This window comes from Cololabis saira, chromosome 16 (assembly GCF_033807715.1).
Source record: "Cololabis saira isolate AMF1-May2022 chromosome 16, fColSai1.1, whole genome shotgun sequence".
NCBI classification, from domain to species: Eukaryota; Metazoa; Chordata; class Actinopteri; order Beloniformes; family Belonidae; genus Cololabis; species Cololabis saira.
The window spans coordinates 37,897,305-37,917,048 of record NC_084602.1 but is presented as its reverse complement, the minus strand read 5'-3'; the positions used below and the strand labels follow the sequence as shown (position 1 = coordinate 37,917,048).

Below are 19,744 nucleotides of genomic sequence, written 5' to 3'. Positions count from 1 at the left end.
GCCAATACTTTTAATAATTAATAATAATATATATTGTAGTTGCTCTTGGTTGACCACGTGTTCGAGCGAAGGTCACGTGGGAGACCAGGATGGATGCTGGGAGTTGTAGTTTTTCCTCTTTCAGGAAAAGAAGAGGTCAAGAACCTCCTCCAGCAGTCAGGTCCCTATTGCACAAAACTGGACTTTAGTGGAGAGAATGGCGCAACTAAACTTCCTTAAAACTTGTAGCATTCAGCACGAAGTTGAGGAACCGTTGACATCACAGGCTGGTAAGTGAATTATTCTGAACTATTTGATAATTTATATGCATTATCAAAGCCGGTGTCATCTATGCATTATTGACAAAACAGTCTCTGGTGTTTTCGTTTCGTATTAGTAATGCGCTTTAATTAATAATATGTTTGGTTAAAAACTTAACTTTTAATTGAATAAAATCTCCAAAGTTGTCAGGCATGTGAGTTTACGGCGCATGCGCGTTGCGGTCGTGGTATAAACAGTCAATTCGAAACCTCATTATTATTTTATTATTACTACATTTTCTCGTTTTCTCTTCTGCTTTTAGGGGCTGTCTTTTTCTTCTGTCTAGTATTTCTTCTGCTAAATAGTTTTGTTATTCGTCAGAAGCGCCTGAACGGTGAATTAACTAGAGTACTAGAGAAATTCTCTAGTACTCTAGAATTAACGGGGTTCTGTGTGATTCTACGGGAAGTCGGAGGTGGACGACGACCGCTCTCAGTTGCTATGGCAACATGTTTTTATTAATATTTTTTTGCCTTCATTAGAGCTGACTCGAGGGAATCATGAATATATATGTTAATAATTTTGCCTAAATTTAACATATACAAAAGTAGTTAAAAAAGTAGTAGTAATATGATAATAATAATCAACTTTATTTATAGAGCGCTTTTAAAAGATCTCAAAGACGCTTCACAGACACAAAGATAAAAAATAAAATTTAATGATAATTACATTTAATTTAATGATAAATACAAATAAAATTTTGGACGCAGCCGATGAGATCAAGAAAATTAAAATGAAAAACAACAGGATAAAATAATATAAGAGATAAAAGATAAAGGATAAGAAAAAAATCACATTAAAAGCTGTTCTGAAGAGGTGAGTTTTGAGATGCGATTTGTTAATTTATTAAAGAATAAAAACTGTAAATGAATTCATCAATTTTTGCTTCTCTGTCCTGATGTCAATAACCGTCTGTTAGATAAATCTATAAACCCAGATGTGATGGTCACAATATAATTTTTTAATGTTAAACAAAGACAAAGGAGCTAATATTCAGCACTTATCGGTTATGATCATGGACTATATAAGAAGAACGGGACAAATCCCCCCGTGACGTCACCCAAAGGTTTTCTGAAGAGTTCTTTTGAAGCCCAAATGGACAGATTTGATACGCCCACCTTATGTCAATCACAGCATGGCTTACTAAGCTTATTCTGACATGTGATTAATTAATTTTTATCCCATCACATCCTCATTTCAAGTGTTGTTAATGAAACATCCAAAACAAGTGCTGCCAGAGTTAAAAAGGAAAATTGACCTCTTGCAGGACTATAGATGTAAAGTATATCTTATCTTTTTTCCTGCTCTTTTAATTGTCTCATAAAAGTACAGGTCTTAGATGGAGTGCTGATGGTTCCCTCTCCCACCACTGTTGGCTTTACTTTATACTTAATGTATCACTTCATCTTTCCGCCCTCTGGATTTTTCATGTTTCTCACGTTCCCTCATCATGATGCCATTGCATCACCAGAAATAGTCAGCTCGCATATTTTATCTTTTAATTTTATTTTAGGGTCCTACAAAGTTCAAGGTCCTTCTTTCTTACCCATAACATGTATATTTACTATTGGATTGCATATACTGCTCGATATTGGTGTCATTTATATACATCAACACTGCCACCCCGACATTTAATTATTGTCACAGGACTACATGCTTCCTCAACACACTGCACCCCCCCTCTCTCCTTTTAAATACCTGGATGTCTTCTGTCTCTTTTCTTTCAAGCACAACGCATCACACATTTATTCACATACACTACAACACATCACACACTCTCCAAACTGTCTCCTCTTTCCTACTTTTGGTGATCTTAGCTTTCTTTGGCAGACTTTTTCCCCTTCTTTTTTTATTTTCTCTTGTTTTTCATTCCTTTTTGTGAGGGAATAATAAATAGTAGACTGCACAAAAAAAAACAACAACCTTTGTTTGAAGATTAAAATGCATGTATATGCTTTAGGTTTTTACCAAACTTATAAACCGTTAAAATATAAAAAATGAAGGTCCTACAAAGGTCATTTCAGTGTCTTTCATTAATATAACCCTCTTCAGATGGACTCCATGGACCTATATTGATCTTGTCTCTTGTGGAAAATAAAGTTTTAAGTGTCTTTAATAATCTTTGTTCCCCTTTAATATCCTTCACAGCCGCTGAGGTCAAATGAGTCGAATCCTGTTTACTGGAAGACTTTTGTTAGGAACCTCCAGCAAAAACGTGAGTCTGTCTCTCAGCAAACTTATTATTATTATTATTATTATTATTATTATTATTGATAATAATATTAATACTATTATTGTTATTTTTATTGTTTTTATCATTATTATTATTATTATTATTACTATTGTTATTATTACTGTTATTGTTATTTTCATTACTATTATTGTTATTATTGTTACTGTTATTATTATTATTGTTATTACTATTATTGTTATTATCGTTATTATTATTACTGTTTTTATTATTTTTATTATTATTGTTGGTTATTACTATTTTTATTATTTTTATTGTTATTATTGTTAGTTATTATTTTTACTAGTTTTATTATTATTATTATTATTATTATTATTAATACTATTATTAATACTATTGTTATTTTTATTGTTGTTATTATTATTACTATTATTGTTATTATCATTATTACTATTATTGTTATTATTTTCATTATTACTATTATTATTGTTATTATCATTATTATTATTATTATTACTGTTTTTATTATTTGTATTGTTATTATTATTGTTGGTTATTCATATTTTTATAATTTTTATGGTTATTATTGTTAGTTATTATTTTTACTAGTTTTATTTATTTTTTTATTATTATTATCATCATCATTATTATTATTATGGCGTTTCTAATCCTAAAGCACGACTGCGTCTCTCTTCTCAGGCTCGGTACAAGTGTTTCTCTGGGTTGGCGAGGATGATGCGAGCGGTGTGTGTCGATGTTCCCGGAGGCCCGGAGAACTTAGTCCTGAGAAACGTCCCGAGACCTGAACCGAAAGACGGAGAAGTGTTGATCAAAGTCCACGCGGCCGCCCTCAACCGGGCCGACCTGCTGCAGGTACGACGCCTGAGACCACGACGTCCAACAGAGCCGGTGTCGTGCCAAAAAGTGATTGCCTGCCAGAATCTGATTTCTCCCCTGAAAATAGGTCTTTTTACCTGCCAAAAATGGATTGAATGCCAAATACAGTTAATGAAAGGTTGTTTCTACCTAAATATGATTTGATCTCGAGTGAGTTGCCTGCCAGAATTTTCAGATTATGAAGCTCAAGAATGAGATCAAATCATATTTAGGCAGAAACAACTTTTCATTAACTGTATTTGGCATTGAATCAATTTTTGGCAGGTGAAAATGCCTATTTTGTGTTGTAATGGTCCTTTAAAAGAGTTAAACGCAATACTGTGAGCTCTAGTGTTTATATTATGAAGCTCAAGAATGAGATCAAGTCATATTTGGGCAGAATCAACCTTTCATTAATTGTATTTGGGCTTCAATCAATTTTTGTCAGGTAAAAAGACCCATTTTCAGGGGAGAAATCAGATTCTGGCAGGCAATCACTTTTTGGCACAACACCGGGAAACACGCGTGAACCCGGTCTAACGTTTGATTATTTACTTTCTCTGTTAGTTGTTTTTCTGAGATCCGTCTTCTGTTTGTTTTTTTACTTGATTTTTCTGTCATATTTACCTTCTTGTTTTGCATGTGTGTTTACTTTGCTGTTTTTTTGTTGTTGTAGATTGTTTGTCCTTGTTGTATTAGTACAGTAGTAGTACTATGAAGTAAACAAAGTTAAAAGGGGTAGGCACAATAAGCTTAGGCTTCAGCCTACACCTTTTGGTTGGTGATGAAGCAGCTTGGCCCCTGCAGGGGCAGGTTGCCCAGTCCTACCTCCTGCAGGGCTTTGAACTAGGACCCAACACCTTTGGGGTTCCTACCCCCCGTGCAGATCCCGACACCTCGGAAGTTGGTTCAAACAGACTTGAATCAAGAAAGCACCCTATGGGGTGATTTGGAGGTCTGTGACAGTCATGCCAAATGTCTGATAATGACATTTGGCCCGATTCACATCCGACTGTAAATTACTTTTTGTCTCTCGCCTGATTCGTGTATTCCTGCATCTTGTTGTATAAGAATCTGATTACAACTTCACTCGAGGTCAGCATTTCTACCAGACCTCTGGCCTGTGTAGACGTGCTCACCGCCGGCTCAATAAAACCTCATAAAAACCACAAAGCGGACTTCTGAACTGGTTTGATAAATTCCACAACAATTTGGTGCTGTGACCCGGATGACAATAGACCTTCGATGGAAACTCCTGTTCCAGAACAACGGCGCAATCAGCGACTCTATCTAAAATTTTATTGGTAAGGGATCCACTTAAAAATCCCAAATTATTGTTGCTGAGTTGTTGTCGAAAGTCTGTGAATTGGAGTGCCGGAGAATGGTTGACGTCATCCTGAGATTTTAGGTAAGTCCGCTGTGTGGTTGTGAAGGTTATTTTTATTATTTTGTGTTATTGGGAACGTTATTGTAGAGATGTTTTTAGGAACGCTGGCAATTTCATAAAACTTGAATTTGATTGTGTTGTGAGAATGTTCTGCTTCTCCTGCCTTAAGAATCTGACTCGCTCTTCTAAAAAAAAAGGTTTAATATCTCGGGTAACATTAAAGAGAGAAATGGCGCCATGGTTGGTCTGAGTACCAATAAAAAGATAGTCCAGGGGGACTATTCTTATGCATGCAGGACGTGGGGTCCGTAAGTGTTGGAACACTGATATATTTGTGAGAAATAGACATACTGTATGTAGAGAAACTGTTTTATTTTATAAGTCGGGATGACACGCTCTCCCAAAATGAGGTATATTTCATTTCTGCAAGAATCGACTTGCTCTTCTTGCGGCAAAAAGGAATGATTTGTATGCTCTGTCAAGTGAAGTTTTTCAGTTCTTTAAATACATGTATGGTAATCACGGTACCGATAGTTTTATTTGTTAGTTTTGTTTGTTACTCAGTTAGTATTAAATATTGTTAAAATAACTAAAAAGCACTTCAAACTCCCTCAGATTTTTGGAGGGATGAAGGTAGACGCCGTAATGCAGAATCTCAAATAGCTTCGCTTACTGATCAAAATAAAAAGCTGATGGCTAGAAGGATTTAAAAACACAACGCAGACGAAAAAGAAATTAGAGAACCAGTTAAATGATAAAATCCAAACCTTTATCCGGTGAAACTGATTAAAGAATCAAATGACGATGACACTTCTGATGACGACTGGATTTTACAAAAATCCAAGATCTGTTGCCTACAAAATTTGGAGCCAAATAATGGTAAGAGATTTTAAATTAATAAACAAAATGGCTAGAGGAAACAGCGGTTAAACTAACTTTGCCACATGATTTGAAAAGTAAAGTACTTGATGCGCAAAGTACTTGATGCTTGTAGAATTCCCTTTTAATCCCACAGCTGTTGCCAAAATCACACCAGAGCAAGCTCAGACTTTTTTCACAGTATTTATTGCCTTAACAGTTCAAAGGGAAAATTGATAATCCCAGGGAACTTTATGCTAAAACAATTTTGACAGCAAAAGAGAATTGTGGTCTGTCACGAGATCAGATTGATGGATTCCCTCCAGGGTACATGCAAAATATATATTTGCTAATTGCCCTCCACAAAGGGTAGGCCTGGATAACGCAAAAAAAAAAAAAAAAAGAATCTGAAATGTATGAAAATACTAATGTCTTTTTCAAAAGTGTTTCCTACACAGGTTGAGCGCTGAGAGGAGGCGCAGAGGAAACAGCCAATGATCGGCTCCCATTGGGGTGAGCCAAATCAGAGCATCCCAATTTACATAATCTTATCCTGCCTATGGTAACTTCATCATGTAAGTGCATGGAAATCTGTCTGTGGCCTACTATAACGTCTCTGAATGCATGTATAACTAATCTCTAACTAGAGGTGTCAAGTAACGAAGTACAAATACCTCATTACCTTACTTAAGTAGAACTTTTGGTTGTGTATGCTTCACTGGAGTAATTATTTTTCAGACGGTTTTTACTTTTACTCCTTACATTTTCACGCAATTATCTTTACTTTTTACTCCTTACGTTTTAAAAACAGCCTTACTCTACTTCATTTCGGCCTTTAAAAAAAAACTATCCAGTTAAATTGTGCCATCCGGATAGAGTGAATTTGGTTGTGGTTGGATGAGAAGTATAAACAGAGCCGGATTAAATAAATGGACTACACTAGGCAGACTGTGATTTTCGGGCCCCCCTCCATCGATGTTATTTATGAAATCTTAAACTTACCAAAGTTACTAATAAAACTTAATTCACATTTTACATAGCAAAGTCATAGTCAAGTTGGTTCTTTGTATTCCAAAATAAGTCATGTGTTGTATATTAAACAGTCTATCAGACTATTTTTAGATTTTTATTATTTATACGTTATTACAATGCTCTATTAAATGCTATTAAATGATCCTTATCTTATCGATTGTGAGCATTTTGCAGAAAATCTTAATTAAATGTGTTGATTAAATTGAATAGTTAAATAAGAAGTAAAATCTACAAAGACCAATACAATTTGCAGTAAGACAAAGTGTGCTGTAGTATGTATGTCTGTATGTGTATATGTATGTATGTGTATGCGTATGCAGAGCCGTTAGAGAGATTTGCGAGGCCCTGTGTGAAATAGCCAGGGTGGCCCTCGCGCGTGAGCGTAGCGAGCGCACGCAAAATTTTTGGGTTTTTCGGGTCGGATCTGGTGTCTCTATGCGCAATTTTAACTCTCCAATTAGCAAAATACTGGATACCTTCCCCTGCCTCATCATCATCTGGGCTTACCTCGACGCGGGGCCCCACGGCTGCTTGAGACCCGAGCGGATCGGTGATTTTTGTAACAAATTTATCAAACGTGCCTTTCAGAGAGGCATTAAACTCTTCCATTGTCTTTAGTTTTTTTCTTTTTTCATCCCCTGATGGAAATTTCCTGAATCTGTCTCGTTTTCTCGACATTGTGTGACAGTTTGTTCCACCTCCACCCGTCTGGATCAGAGCAGCTTGTGTCTGCGCTTGGTCTGATCATTGGATTGAACAACAGACACGCGTCATCATTGCACATATATTTATTGATATGCACAGACTAGTACACATTTAGGTCTGTAATGGAACGTGACTGTTGATATTTATAAAGAAAAAAAAAAAAAATAGGGGAAAAAAAAACGGCCCATAGCGCCAGGCCCCTTGGGGCGCCAGGCCCCTTGGGGCGCCAGGCCCCTTGGGGCGCCAGGCCCCGTGCGGTCGCACGGTTCGCACATCCCTTGCGGCGGCCCTGTGCGTATGTATGCGTATATATACATGTATGTATACTAAATATAGTAATAATGAACATATATATATGCCTTAGGTTTTTACCGGCATGTTATCAACCATTAATATGTGTGCAGACAAAAAAAAAAAAAAAAAAAAAAAAAAAAAAAAAAAAAAAAAAAAAAAAAAAAAAAAAAAAATTTCCCCTCTGTCTGGGCCCCCCCCCCTGTCGGGCCCTAGGCACGTGCCTACTCTGCCTCTCCGTTAATCCGGCTCTGAGTATAAACATATTTGGTTTGTACGTGTCTGGTGTCATGAACTGACTTCGTCATGACAAAAATGGGAGACGACACACAGGGATAAATGTTCAAAACAATATATTTATTTATAATTAAATCAATCAAACAGGTAAGGTGAGGTGTGAGTCATCAGTTTGATCAGTGGTGTATGGCAGGTGTGGATGTGTGTAAGTGTAGTGTATGTGCAAGTGCAGAAAACTAAAGACAAACAAACTCAAAGCAACCAAAAAAGAAAACCATGCTTACTGAGCAGGGGAGAGAGGCCAAATGGCCCTGACCAGCCTGCTTAAATATTGGGCCTGATTGGAGTCAGGTGTGCCTCCTCCTCTAGGCACACCCATGCAGGCTGGTCCCCTCCTCCTGCACATGAACAGAACACCCTGTTAAGACAGGGTGGGTTCATAGAAAATGAAAAAGTTCCACCAGCACCTGGGTTCTCATCATCCTCTGGGACCACCTCCTCTGACAACACACCCTTTGTCACCAAACTGTCGATCAGAAAAATCTTCACCCTAACCTTTGACAGTTTTGAATGGACAGCAATTTTGTAGTGCTCTGCTATTTGTACCAGCTGGTCTTTTGTGCATCTGTCCAGTCTATCCACAGATGGATCCTGCAGAAAGTCCTCCACAGAACTCATTTTTTTTTTTTTTAATAAAATTTAAAAAAAAAAAAAAAAAAAAAAAAAACAAAACACTGCAACGGTTTAAACTAACAAGTAGCAAAAGACCCCAGGGCCCAACTCCCCTATGTAACCTGCCTACCCAAAACCTGACTGACTGGCTCAACCCTAGTCTTCAGTGGCCCTCCCGAGTCCCCCCCTCCAACAAGGGCCTCTCAGTGGTACCACCACACTCCAGCTTTCGTGGAATGCAATCTAAACCAGACAAAAAAAAAGACAGCAGGTCCCATATGGAGACCCACTGTTAAAAGCTACCGGGAGTTGGAGCCCCAAGGACTAAAGCACTTTATAACTTCCCGGACGAGCCCCCATCTTGTCATGAACTGACTTCATCATGACAAAAATGGGAGACGACACACAGGGATAAATGTTCAAAACAATGTATTTATTTATAATTAAATCAATCAAACAGGTAAGGTGAGGTGTGAGTCATCAGTTTGATCAGTGGTGTATGGCAGGTGTGGATGTGTGTAAGTGTAGTGTATGTGCAAGTGCAGAAAACTAAAGACAAACAAACTCAAAACAACCAAAAGAAACAAGTATTGGCAACCTGATTTTGAAGGAGGTAGAGGCCCCACACAGTCCATAATCAAATATTCAAAAGGTTGAGCTAGAGCTGGTATAGGACACAACGGTGCCGGAGGTATAGACTGGTTGGGTTTTCCTGTCAGCTGACAAATGTGACAGGTTTTAATAAAGGCAGAGACATCCTTTTTCAAACGTGGCCAAAAGAAATGTTGCAGGATGCGACTGTATGTTTTCCTAACCCCCACATGCCCTGCTACTCCATCATGGGAGGTTTTCAACACCATCTCTCTGAAGCTGGTGGGCACCACAATTTGTAAAACGGGCTCCCCCACCCCAGTGTCACCCTGTGCACACCATTTACGCAAGAGTACTTCATTTCTCACAAAATAACCTTGTGCAGCATTGTCCATCTCTTCTACAGGGGACACAGCGTCAAACAGACCACTCAAGGAGGCATCAGCTCTTTGCTCTTGAGCCAACTCCGTAACGGAAATTGACTGAAGAGGTACAGGTATAGACAACACTTTAGCAACCGCTTTTTCCTCTTTAGCAGACTCCTCTTTTTTTCTCATAGCACGGGTTACTGCGCATGCCGGAAAAACCTCTGTTTTTCCCTCTTGTTTACTTGGGTAAGACAAGACTGGGACCTGGGTAACCACATTTGGAGCTATAGTCCCAGCCCACACTTTATCCCCCGCCAAATCATTTCCAAGTATTACGTCGACCCCTTCCACTGGTAACTCAGGCCGCACTCCCACCACCACCTCTCCACTAACCAACCCACAGACAATGCTCATTCGATATAGGGGCACCGGAATTATCTGCATACCCATACCTCGCATCAAAATGAAATCGCCCGTGTCTGACGTGGAGGAGAATGGAACTATGTTGTGACGGACATAAGTATGTAACGCACCCGTATCCCTCAAGATGTTAACCTTAATTGCCTTTCCACCAGACAGTGATACAAAACCCTCTGAAAGGAACGCTGAATACTCAGCCTTAGGGTCACCCCCAGCAGAAAACATGTCAGAAACACCTTCCATTTTAACACTTAGCTGAGGTGAGGGGACTGCAGGTGCAGCCAACGCGGACGGCTTGATTTGTGCACCACTCAATGTCTTCTCTTTAGCTTTAAGAGCAAAACAAGAATTTTTCCAGTGTCCAGTTTTATGGCAAAAATTACAAACATTAGGGTCACTCCGTTTCCCGGAACCCTGCTCCGAATTTAGTACCCCTGAATCCCCCTGCTTTCCTGTACGAATGGACCCACCAGTTTGAAGCGTGTAGTCACCAAATACACTTTTGTGTGTTAGACAGTACTCGTCAGCCAAGATGGCCGCTTCTTGGGGGGTCTTCACTTTCCTCTCAGTTATATAAGTGGCAATATCAATGGGCACACAGTTTTTGAATTGTTCCAGAGTCATTAAATCACAAAGCCCATTAAAGGTTTTAACCTCTGATGCTACACACCATCGGTTAAACTGGACCAACATATCCCTCCCAAATTCCACATACGTTTGATGTTCCCCTTTCCTCCAAGTCCTAAAACGTTGTCTGTAGGCTTCGGGTACCAACTCATACGCACGTAGCACTGCCTCCTTAACAACCCCATATTTCTGACTATCAATCAGTGATAAGGAAGCATAGGCCTCCTGGGCCTTACCTGTAAGGACACATTGGAGCAGTAGGGTGCGCTCACCATCTGACCAACCTCTGGCGTCTGCCACCCGCTCAAACAGGGCAAAGAACAAATCTGGATCTTTCTCTGTAAACTTGGGGAGTAATTGCAGATTAGAACCAACATTAAACTGTTTCGCTTCATGAACACTCAACTGGAACTTATCATGCTCCAATTCCAATTTTTTTAACTCGGTCCTTTGTTTTATCTGTTCCATTTCTTTCTCATGTTCAAGTTTAATGTTAAGCAATTCCTTTTGTTGTTCAAAAGTTAATTGGCTCGAAGAAAATGAGAAAGTTCCACCAGCACTTGGGTTCTCATCATCCTCTGGGACCACCTCCTCTGACAACACACCCTTTGTCACCAAACTGTCGATCAGAAAAATCTTCACCCTAACCTTTGATTGTTTTGAATGGACAGCAATTTTGTAGTGCTCTGCTATTTGTACCAGCTGGTCTTTTGTGCATCTGTCCAGTCTATCCACAGATGGATCCTGCAGAAAGTCCTCCACAGAACTCATTTTTTTTTTTTTTTTTTTTTTTTTAATATATAAAAAAAAAAAAAAACACTGCAACGGTTTAAACTAACAAGTAGCAAAAGACCCCAGGGCCCAACTCCCCTATGTAACCTGCCTACCCAAAACCTGACTGACTGGCTCAACCCTAGTCTTCAGTGGCCCTCCCGAGTCCCCCCCTCCAACAGGGGCCTCTCAGTGGTACCACCACACTCCAGCTTTCGTGGAATGCACTAAACCAGACAAAAAAAAAGACAGTGGGTCCCATATGGAGACCCACTGTTAAAAGCTACCGGGAGTTGGAGCCCCAAGGACTAAAGCACTTTATAAACCTTATAAACCTGCAGTGAAAGAATGAGTTCCTAATGCTCTCCCCCCTCCCATACATACAAAACCTATGTGTGTCTCCCAAACCAATCTGTTCCACAGAACACAAACAAAGCTTAAGTTTACCAAACAATTGGTAGAAAAACAAGCAAGTAACAACCCAAATCTACCAGTAAACTTAACTAAAAGTGACGAGCCCCCATCTTGTCATGAACTGACTTCGTCATGACAAAAATGGGAGACGACACACAGGGATAAATGTTCAAAACAATATATTTATTTATAATTAAATCAATCAAACAGGTAAGGTGAGGTGTGAGTCATCAGTTTGATCAGTGGTGTATGGCAGGTGTGGATGTGTGTAAGTGTAGTGTATGTGCAAGTGCAGAAAACTAAAGACAAACAAACTCAAAGCAACCAAAAAAGAAAACCATGCTTACTGAGCAGGGGAGAGAGGCCAAATGGCCCTGACCAGCCTGCTTAAATATTGGGCCTGATTGGAGTCAGGTGTGCCTCCTCCTCTAGGCACACCCATGCAGGCTGGTCCCCTCCTCCTGCACATGAACAGAACACCCTGTTAAGACAGGGTGGGTCATCACACTGGTCTCTGAAACACATGTTAATGCTCAATAATGCACATATATGGTTCTTTAATATATTTGCATTATACTAAGATGCATTCATTTTCAATGGCTTTTAGCCTTAATGGTTTTTCCCCGCTTATATTACTTTTACTTTTATACTTTAAGTACTTTTGAAACCAGTACTTTATACTTTTACTTGAGAAAAATAAAAATAAATAAATTTTGAGTTGATACTTCAACTTCTACAGGAGTATTTTTGAACTCTAATATCTATACTTCTACCTGAGTAATGAATGAGAATACTTTTGACACCTCTGTCTTTAACACTCGTCCTGACTTTTCCTGTTTTCCTCACTGACGGCTCTGCTTATAAAAATGGAATACCATACGCAGGTTATACAATTTGTGATAATTCTTAATTGTTGAAAGCGCCCTCCTCCTCCAGCTCCACCCAAGTAGATGAAACTATATACTGATCAAAAGGTAAAACTGTTACAATCTATACAGATTCCAGATATGCTTTTGGTTGTGTATATTGTATTTTATAGATTTTATATATTGTGGGCGAACCAAGGATTTATTTCATCCTCGGAGATAAATGTGGTTAATTGATTGGTGAACTGTTACAAGCCTGTCAACTACCTTCATCTATTGCTTTGTTAAATGTGAAGCCCACACCCAGTCCAACCCTGTTTTCACTAGGCAATGCTTCAGCTGACCATGCAGCAAAAGAAACTGCCAAATTTGGCTTACCTGTCTATGTAAAACTTTGCCCTTCTATACCCGCTAACGACCTGGTTTCTCCTAATGATGTAGCTCTCCTACAAGAAGACTACTGAGGTGAAGAAAAAACGGATTGTAGCATTCCCATGGTTGTAAAAATGTAAATAATTTGTGGGTCAGCAACGACAGCCGCGTTGTGAAACCCACATCCTTGTACGCGTAAATAGCATGCATGTCGCATAGCTGATCACAGTTAGCAATCACAGATGAGCAAAAAGGGGAATGTGTCAGATAGTGTTGAAAGACTGATAAGCTTCAAGATTTGCATCCTATAAAAATATTGCAAACATTATCAACACTTCCCCCCACCGTGACTTTTTTGAAGATATGAAATTATTCTTGTATGAAAATGTTCATGTATGAAAATGTTTTTGTATGTGCAGAGAATTTTAAACTGGACTTAAATGGACAATGTTGACACCTGTTAACACCCATAAGAAGCACAAAACTCACGCCTCATGAAAGGATTATGGGTAGACCTATGACCATACAAAGCAATTCAGTTCTGTATATATGAAGAAGATGGACTTCCATGCCATGGATGAATCCATGGTATCATTCTGTTGTACTCTAAACTTCTGCTGTTCAGTCAATCCACAGAAAAGTAAAAGCTGTCCAGTCTCTTCTTAGTGGCAAACCATGCCACAACCCGGAGACTGGGTTTGTGTCGGAGAGGGCCTCGGTGGTCCAGGGCTCAGCACGTCCTGCACCACCGACACTCAAGGGTGGGGGGCGCTGGCCTGGTTCCACGCGTCCCACTGCGGGAGCACAGCTCCTCGACCTTGCACCGGAGACCGGCCGATTCCTTCTTCTTTCTGTGGTAAAGGGAAAGCCCAGCTCCAACACCCAGGACCTCCACGACTGGTGGAGGAGCGGAGGAGCGGAGGAGCAGCACAGGCCCCGCAGACCCCCACAAGCGAGACAATTATGGTGTAGCATCGAGATGTGACTCCACATACTCTCCTTCTGAAGAACCGCTTGTTAAGCCTAAAACAAGCCAAAAACCACTGCCCGATTCCATTGAGGATTCGGCAAGGACCGCAACAGGGGGCATGCCGATGCTCTCACGGGAGATGGCTGCTCTAGGGATGATGGCCTTGCGGAATCGTGCTACATTGGACTACTTACTAGCTTCTACAGGGGAACTTGTACTGTCATTAAAACTGAATGTTGTACATTTATACCCGCAATGCCACAGTGCAAGAAATAACGCATCACTTGAAAGACATTGCTAAAACGTTACATACAACTGTCGCAACTAGTTTTTTGATTGCTTTAAAGAACAGTTAGGACACGTTGGTTACTCGATATTTGAATTTGTTTTGTTGGCCTGTTGTTATTTGACTTCTGATCACATGTTTAAGGTTCACTTGCAAAATATGTATCACTACTCCACTGTAACTCAACAACAAAAAAAAAAAAAAAAAATTGTGAATTGATGAAGCAGCTTGGCCCCTGCAGGGGCAGGTTGCCCAGTCCTACCTCCTGCAGGGCTTTGAACTAGGACCCAACACCTTTGGGGTTCCTACCCCCCGTGCAGATCCCGACACCTCGGAAGTTGGTTCAAACAGACTTGAATCAAGAAAGCACCCTATGGGGTGATTTGGAGGTCTGTGTCAGTCATGCCAAATGTCTGATAATGACATTTGGCCCGATTCACATCCGACTGTAAATTACTTTTTGTCTCTCGCCTGATTCGTGTATTCCTGCATCTTGTTGTATAAGAATCTGATTACAACTTCACTCGAGGTCAGCATTTCTACCAGACCTCTGGCCTGTGTAGACGTGCTCACCGCCGGCTCAATAAAACCTCATAAAAACCACAAAGCGGACTTCTGAACTGGTTTGATAAATTCCACAACATTGGTTTATTCCTTACTTCTTTTTTTTATTATTTATTTCCTACAAAAGGAAATGAAATGCAATGTATTTATCAATGGAAACTGATCGACCAAATAAACTACCGTATTGGCCTGAATATAAGACGACCCCGATTATAAGACGACCCCCTCTTTTTCAAGACTTAAGTTTGAAAAAATACTTTTTGAACACCAAATTCAATTTTTATACAGAAAATAATGACAGTACATCTGAAACAAATGATTATAACAATATATTCGAGAGAAAAAGCATGTTATTTTGCCTCATTGAAATCATCATCTTGAAGTTTGTATCATAACTTCTCCTCAACTGCCGGTTTACCTGCTGAACTTCCACCCACTTTTCTCCTGATTGTCGCTACGTTTCTCCATTTTCTGTTATCTCCTCTCTTATTTTCTTCTCTTTTCCTTCTTACCACTATTTTTTATTTTTCTTCTTCGTGACAGGGATTCGCTTTTGGCCGGGGGAGTTATTCGCTTTAAAGATATCTGGCGCCATCTAGCGTTGTGAATGGGTATAACGTCTAGACCCCGAATGGAAGACGACGCCCACTTTTTCAGTCTTATTTCAATGCAAAAAACACCGTCTTATATTCGGGCCAATATGGTACATCATCATCATCATCATCTTCCCCCCGCAGAGACGAGGCCTGTACCCGCCCCCGCCGGGAGAGAGCGGCCTCCTCGGCCTGGAGGTCGCCGGGACCGTCCAGTCTCTGGGTCCGGGCCTGAAGATGGGCTGGAAACCGGACGACCGGGTCATGGCCTTGCTCGGCGGCGGCGGATACGCCGAGTACGTTCCTGTGCGCGAGGAGCTGGTGATGCCGGTTCCCTCCAACGTCCCGCTGCGGGAGGCCGCCGCCATCCCGGAGGCCTGGCTCACCGCCTTCCAGCTGCTGGAACTCATAGGTGAGGACCAGAGCTACTCAAGTAAAAGTACTGTTACTTCAGAATAATAGGACTCAAGTAGAAGTAAAAAGTAGTCATCCAAATAATTACTTGAGTAAAAGTAAAAAAGTACTTGGGGAAAAAACTACTCAAGTACTGAGTAACTGTTGAGTAACGTCTGATTTATTTTTTTAACACAACCATTCAAACAGACAAAAGTACAAAATAATCATCTTCAGGCAAATTAAATCAATACAATAATAAAAATAAATTATTGGCAATAACCCGGTTTTGCACGGCCATGTAAACACCAATAATCCCTTTGAATAACCTGAATTTGCTCATATTCGGGTTTTTAAAAACCAGAATATGACCCCTGGGTTACTCCTTTTAAAACCCGAATATTCAGTCATGCCAAACGGAATATCCCCATCAAACGGAACATGAATCTGTTTTCTGTGCATGCTCTGTTCACAAGGAATCCTGGTCTTTTGAGTCCAGGAAGTTCTTATAAACACGGAGAAACACAAGACCAGGAGGAGATTAATCACTTCATAAATGTAATGAAGGATATGAACATTTCTGCATTTGTACACGGTAGAAAGTACCGGGATAGAAGATTTACAAGAAGGTGAGAGAAAAGTTGCACGAAGCAGCATTTGTTTTGTATTTGGATACAGGAAGAAGAAGTGGAAATGACGGTAATTGCGTCATCATGTTCTCCGCACGTCGCTGGTTTGATCCAGATATCCCAAATGATTAATTACCATGTAAACGGAATATTCCAAATGTTTCAGTAACCGGAATATTAGCAATAACCCGAATTTTGACTGCATGTAAACGTAGTCAGTGTCTTCGTTTATCTGAGCATAGGCTAGCTGTTGTTAGCTTTCTGTTAGCCACGCTTCTTTCCCCTCCAGCACAAACGTCTCTCCCAGCCGCCCAAAAGCAATATCTTATAAACACACATCAACTGTCTGTATTGTTAAATACAATTATAAAACCATTTAATAATTAATATATATTAAAAACATTAATAACTAGCTATGTCCCGATACTTTTTTTGGCCGATACCGATGTTTTGAAAATGACGTGATCGGACCCGATCGATCGGGTCTACACTAGTAAGGACGGTTCTGGTCCAGGCTCTGCTTCGTTTTGTAAAAGTTCTCGGTGATGATGGAGCCCCCGTTGTGTGAACCTCAGCTCAGGTGAAGGAGGGAGAGGTGGTGATGGTCCACGCCGGAGCCAGCGGCGTCGGCACGGCCGCCGTCCAGCTGGCCCGGCTGCTCGGCGCCGTCCCCGTGGTCACGGCCGGGAGCCCAGAGAAGCTGGCGGTGGCGCAGGAGCTGGGCGCCGCCGCGGGATTCAACTACAAGGAAGAACGCTTCGCGCAGGGAGTCCACGACTTCACTGGAGGTGAGCGAGCGGAATATTAATATTCGCGTCATTGCCCCGGGGCATGATGGGAGGCCCCAGAGCATCATGGGAGGTGACTCAACTGCGCATGCTCTATGGGCCGCACAACGTGGAAGTAAACCTGGAAGTCAGAATTTTTTTCGGCGTATGCGCTGGCTGAGCAGAATGCATTGAAATGAATGGGCCATTTTTGGTGTACCATCCAGTTCTATAATACATCCATGTCGTCAACCCGCAGCTCTAGAGCCGCATTCAGCTCTTTAGCGCCGCCCTAGTGGCTCCTTTTTTTCCATTTTTTTCTTCTTTTTTTCTCTTTTTCTTCTTTTTTTTCTCTTTCTTTTTTCCTTTCCTTTTTAATCTCGACATTTCGACTTTTTTCTCGAAGTGCATCGTGAAAAAAAAAATCTTCCCCCAGTTATAACTAATATAGAAACATGCAGCATGTGTTGCCTTCATTCTAAGGCTGATACAAGACTTTTCATTTTTTGCGGCTCCAGACATATTTGTTTTTTGTGTTTTTGGTCCAATATGGCTCTTTCAACATTTTGGGTTGCCGACCCCTGGTTTAGAGGAAATAACTGCTTACGTAAGCGGAGGGGACGGAGTTATTAAGACCAACAGCAACAGCAAGACTGGGAGACGGAGACATTTTAGAATAAGAATGAATCTGGATACAGCAAAGCATCATGGGAGGAGGAGACAACCTGTCTTTTAGAGACGTGTCCACGGAGGACCAAGTCCTGTTAGAGCAGATACCTGGATGTTGCTGCAACTTTCACACAAACGCAGCGACATAACTGATGTTTGCAGTGATTTAATGATGTGGCTCCTCTTAGCACCCGAGCTGTGGAAAAACAAATTGGTTCTCAGCTGATTCACAAGTTGAACGAGTTGTGAACCAGAACCAGGACTGGCCCAGAACCAGCACTGGAACCGGTTTGGTGGAAAAGCTGCTGCTTTTATTAGGTTAAAAACGTCTGATTTGTACACGTTTTTACAGGAAAAGGAGCAAACGTGATTCTGGACTGCATTGGTGGCTCCAACTGGGAACAGAATGTGAGCTGCTTGGCCGTGGACGGCCGGTGGGTTCTGTACGGCACCATGGGGGGCCGGACGGTGGAGGGAGACCTGCTGGGGAAGCTGCTGTCCAAGCGAGGCCTCCTGCTGAGCAGCCTGCTCCGATCCCGCAGCCTCCAGGTGGGATCCTTCCCCTGAGCTGGGATCATGTGATCATGAGATCGGTTCCTTCTGGACTCATCTGGTGCCGTCTTTCCCGTTGTTTTTCCCTCGCAGTACAAAGCGGAGCTGGTCAAGGCTTTTTCCCAGCGGGTTTTGCCGCATTTCTCGGCCGGTTCCCCGTCCTTGAGGCCGGTGATCGACAGCAGCTTCAGCCTGGAGGACGTAGCGGACGCTCACCGACACATGGAGGCCAACAGGAACATGGGAAAGATCATCATCAACGTGGTCCCGCAGGAGGACGAGCCTCAGGGGCCGTGATATTGCTGATCATGGCTTACAGTTTAAGAAAACTCAAATATCCTATCTCAAAAAATTTGAATATTCTGGGAATCTTTATCTTAAACTGTAAACCATAATCAGAAATATTAAAATAATAAAAGGTTTGCAATATTTCAGTTGATTTGTAATGAATCCAGAATGTATGACATTTTTGTTTTTTTAATTGCATTACAGAAAATAAAGAACTTTATCACAGTATTCTAATTGTCTGAGACAGTCCTGTATCTGATTAACGCTAATGATCATACCGTATTATTCCTTTATTTTCACCCCTGGCTAATAAAATGGACCAAATATATTAATATTTCAACTGTTTTATTTCCTCTGTTGTGATAACTCTATACTGCTTTGTGTTTCTTGGTGTCTATTAACGCGACCATTTTAACTGCTTTATGGACAGAAACAACACGTCATTGATCTCCAACGGGGACCCGTATTTCTGCCGTAAAAACATTGAGTAAAGATTTTAGTTTCTTTTAACTGAGCTGCAATAAAACTAAGCTGACAAACTGGAAATGGTCCTTTTAGCCGTCGTCTCTCCAAAACAGTGATGGACCTGGTAGCATCGTAAGACTTATGTGCTGCCTTGCTCATCGTTGGTCGTTCAACCAATCAACCAATCAACCAATCTTTATTCATATAGCACTTTTAAAAACAACCACTCTTGACTTTATAGATAAAATCATAAGATGTAGAAAGATAGAAATATTCAAGTGAAAAAAATCCAAAGAAAAAAGTATAAAATCAATCAATCAATGAATGAAAGGGCCCGTAACTCAAGGGTCAGGGTCAAGGGTCAGTGAGGGACATGGTGGATGTGTGATGTGATCGTGCTTCCGCGTGTTTGTCAGCAGGCGACCAGCAGCATTCTGGACGAGCTGCAAATGACGCAGTAAAGTTCTGTTGATACCAAAATAAGGGACATTGTAATAATCAAGCGGGAACTAATGAAAGTACATACGGCTTTCTCAAAGTCACCACGGCTCAAGAACGGCTTGACCTCTACGAAGAGTTGAAGTTGCCAG

General features: G+C 40.8%; 1 protein-coding gene across 1 annotated transcript; it reads left to right on the top strand.

Annotated features, from left to right (window-relative positions):
* Positions 1 to 129: 129 nt before the first annotated feature.
* tp53i3 (tumor protein p53 inducible protein 3) lies at positions 130 to 19,027 on the top strand. The gene is made up of 7 exons (XM_061743477.1): positions 130 to 269; positions 2,449 to 2,515; positions 3,191 to 3,364; positions 15,536 to 15,803; positions 16,989 to 17,201; positions 18,202 to 18,398; positions 18,495 to 19,027. The coding sequence occupies exons 2-7, from the start codon at positions 2,462 to 2,464 to the stop codon at positions 18,696 to 18,698; spliced, it is 1,110 nt and encodes a 369-aa protein (XP_061599461.1). The 5' UTR covers positions 130 to 269; positions 2,449 to 2,461; the 3' UTR covers positions 18,699 to 19,027.
* Positions 19,028 to 19,744: the final 717 nt, after the last annotated feature.

Excerpts from the sequence above, each read along its gene's own strand:
- tp53i3 (XM_061743477.1), top strand. The coding sequence starts at position 2,462 with ATGAGTCGAATCCTGTTTACTGGAAGACTTTTGTTAGGAACCTCCAGC. Across the intron at positions 2,516-3,190 it reads TAGGAACCTCCAGCAAAAAC|GCTCGGTACAAGTGTTTCTC; the intron begins GTGAGTCTGTCT and ends CTCTCTTCTCAG. Across the intron at positions 3,365-15,535 it reads ACCGGGCCGACCTGCTGCAG|AGACGAGGCCTGTACCCGCC; the intron begins GTACGACGCCTG and ends TTCCCCCCGCAG.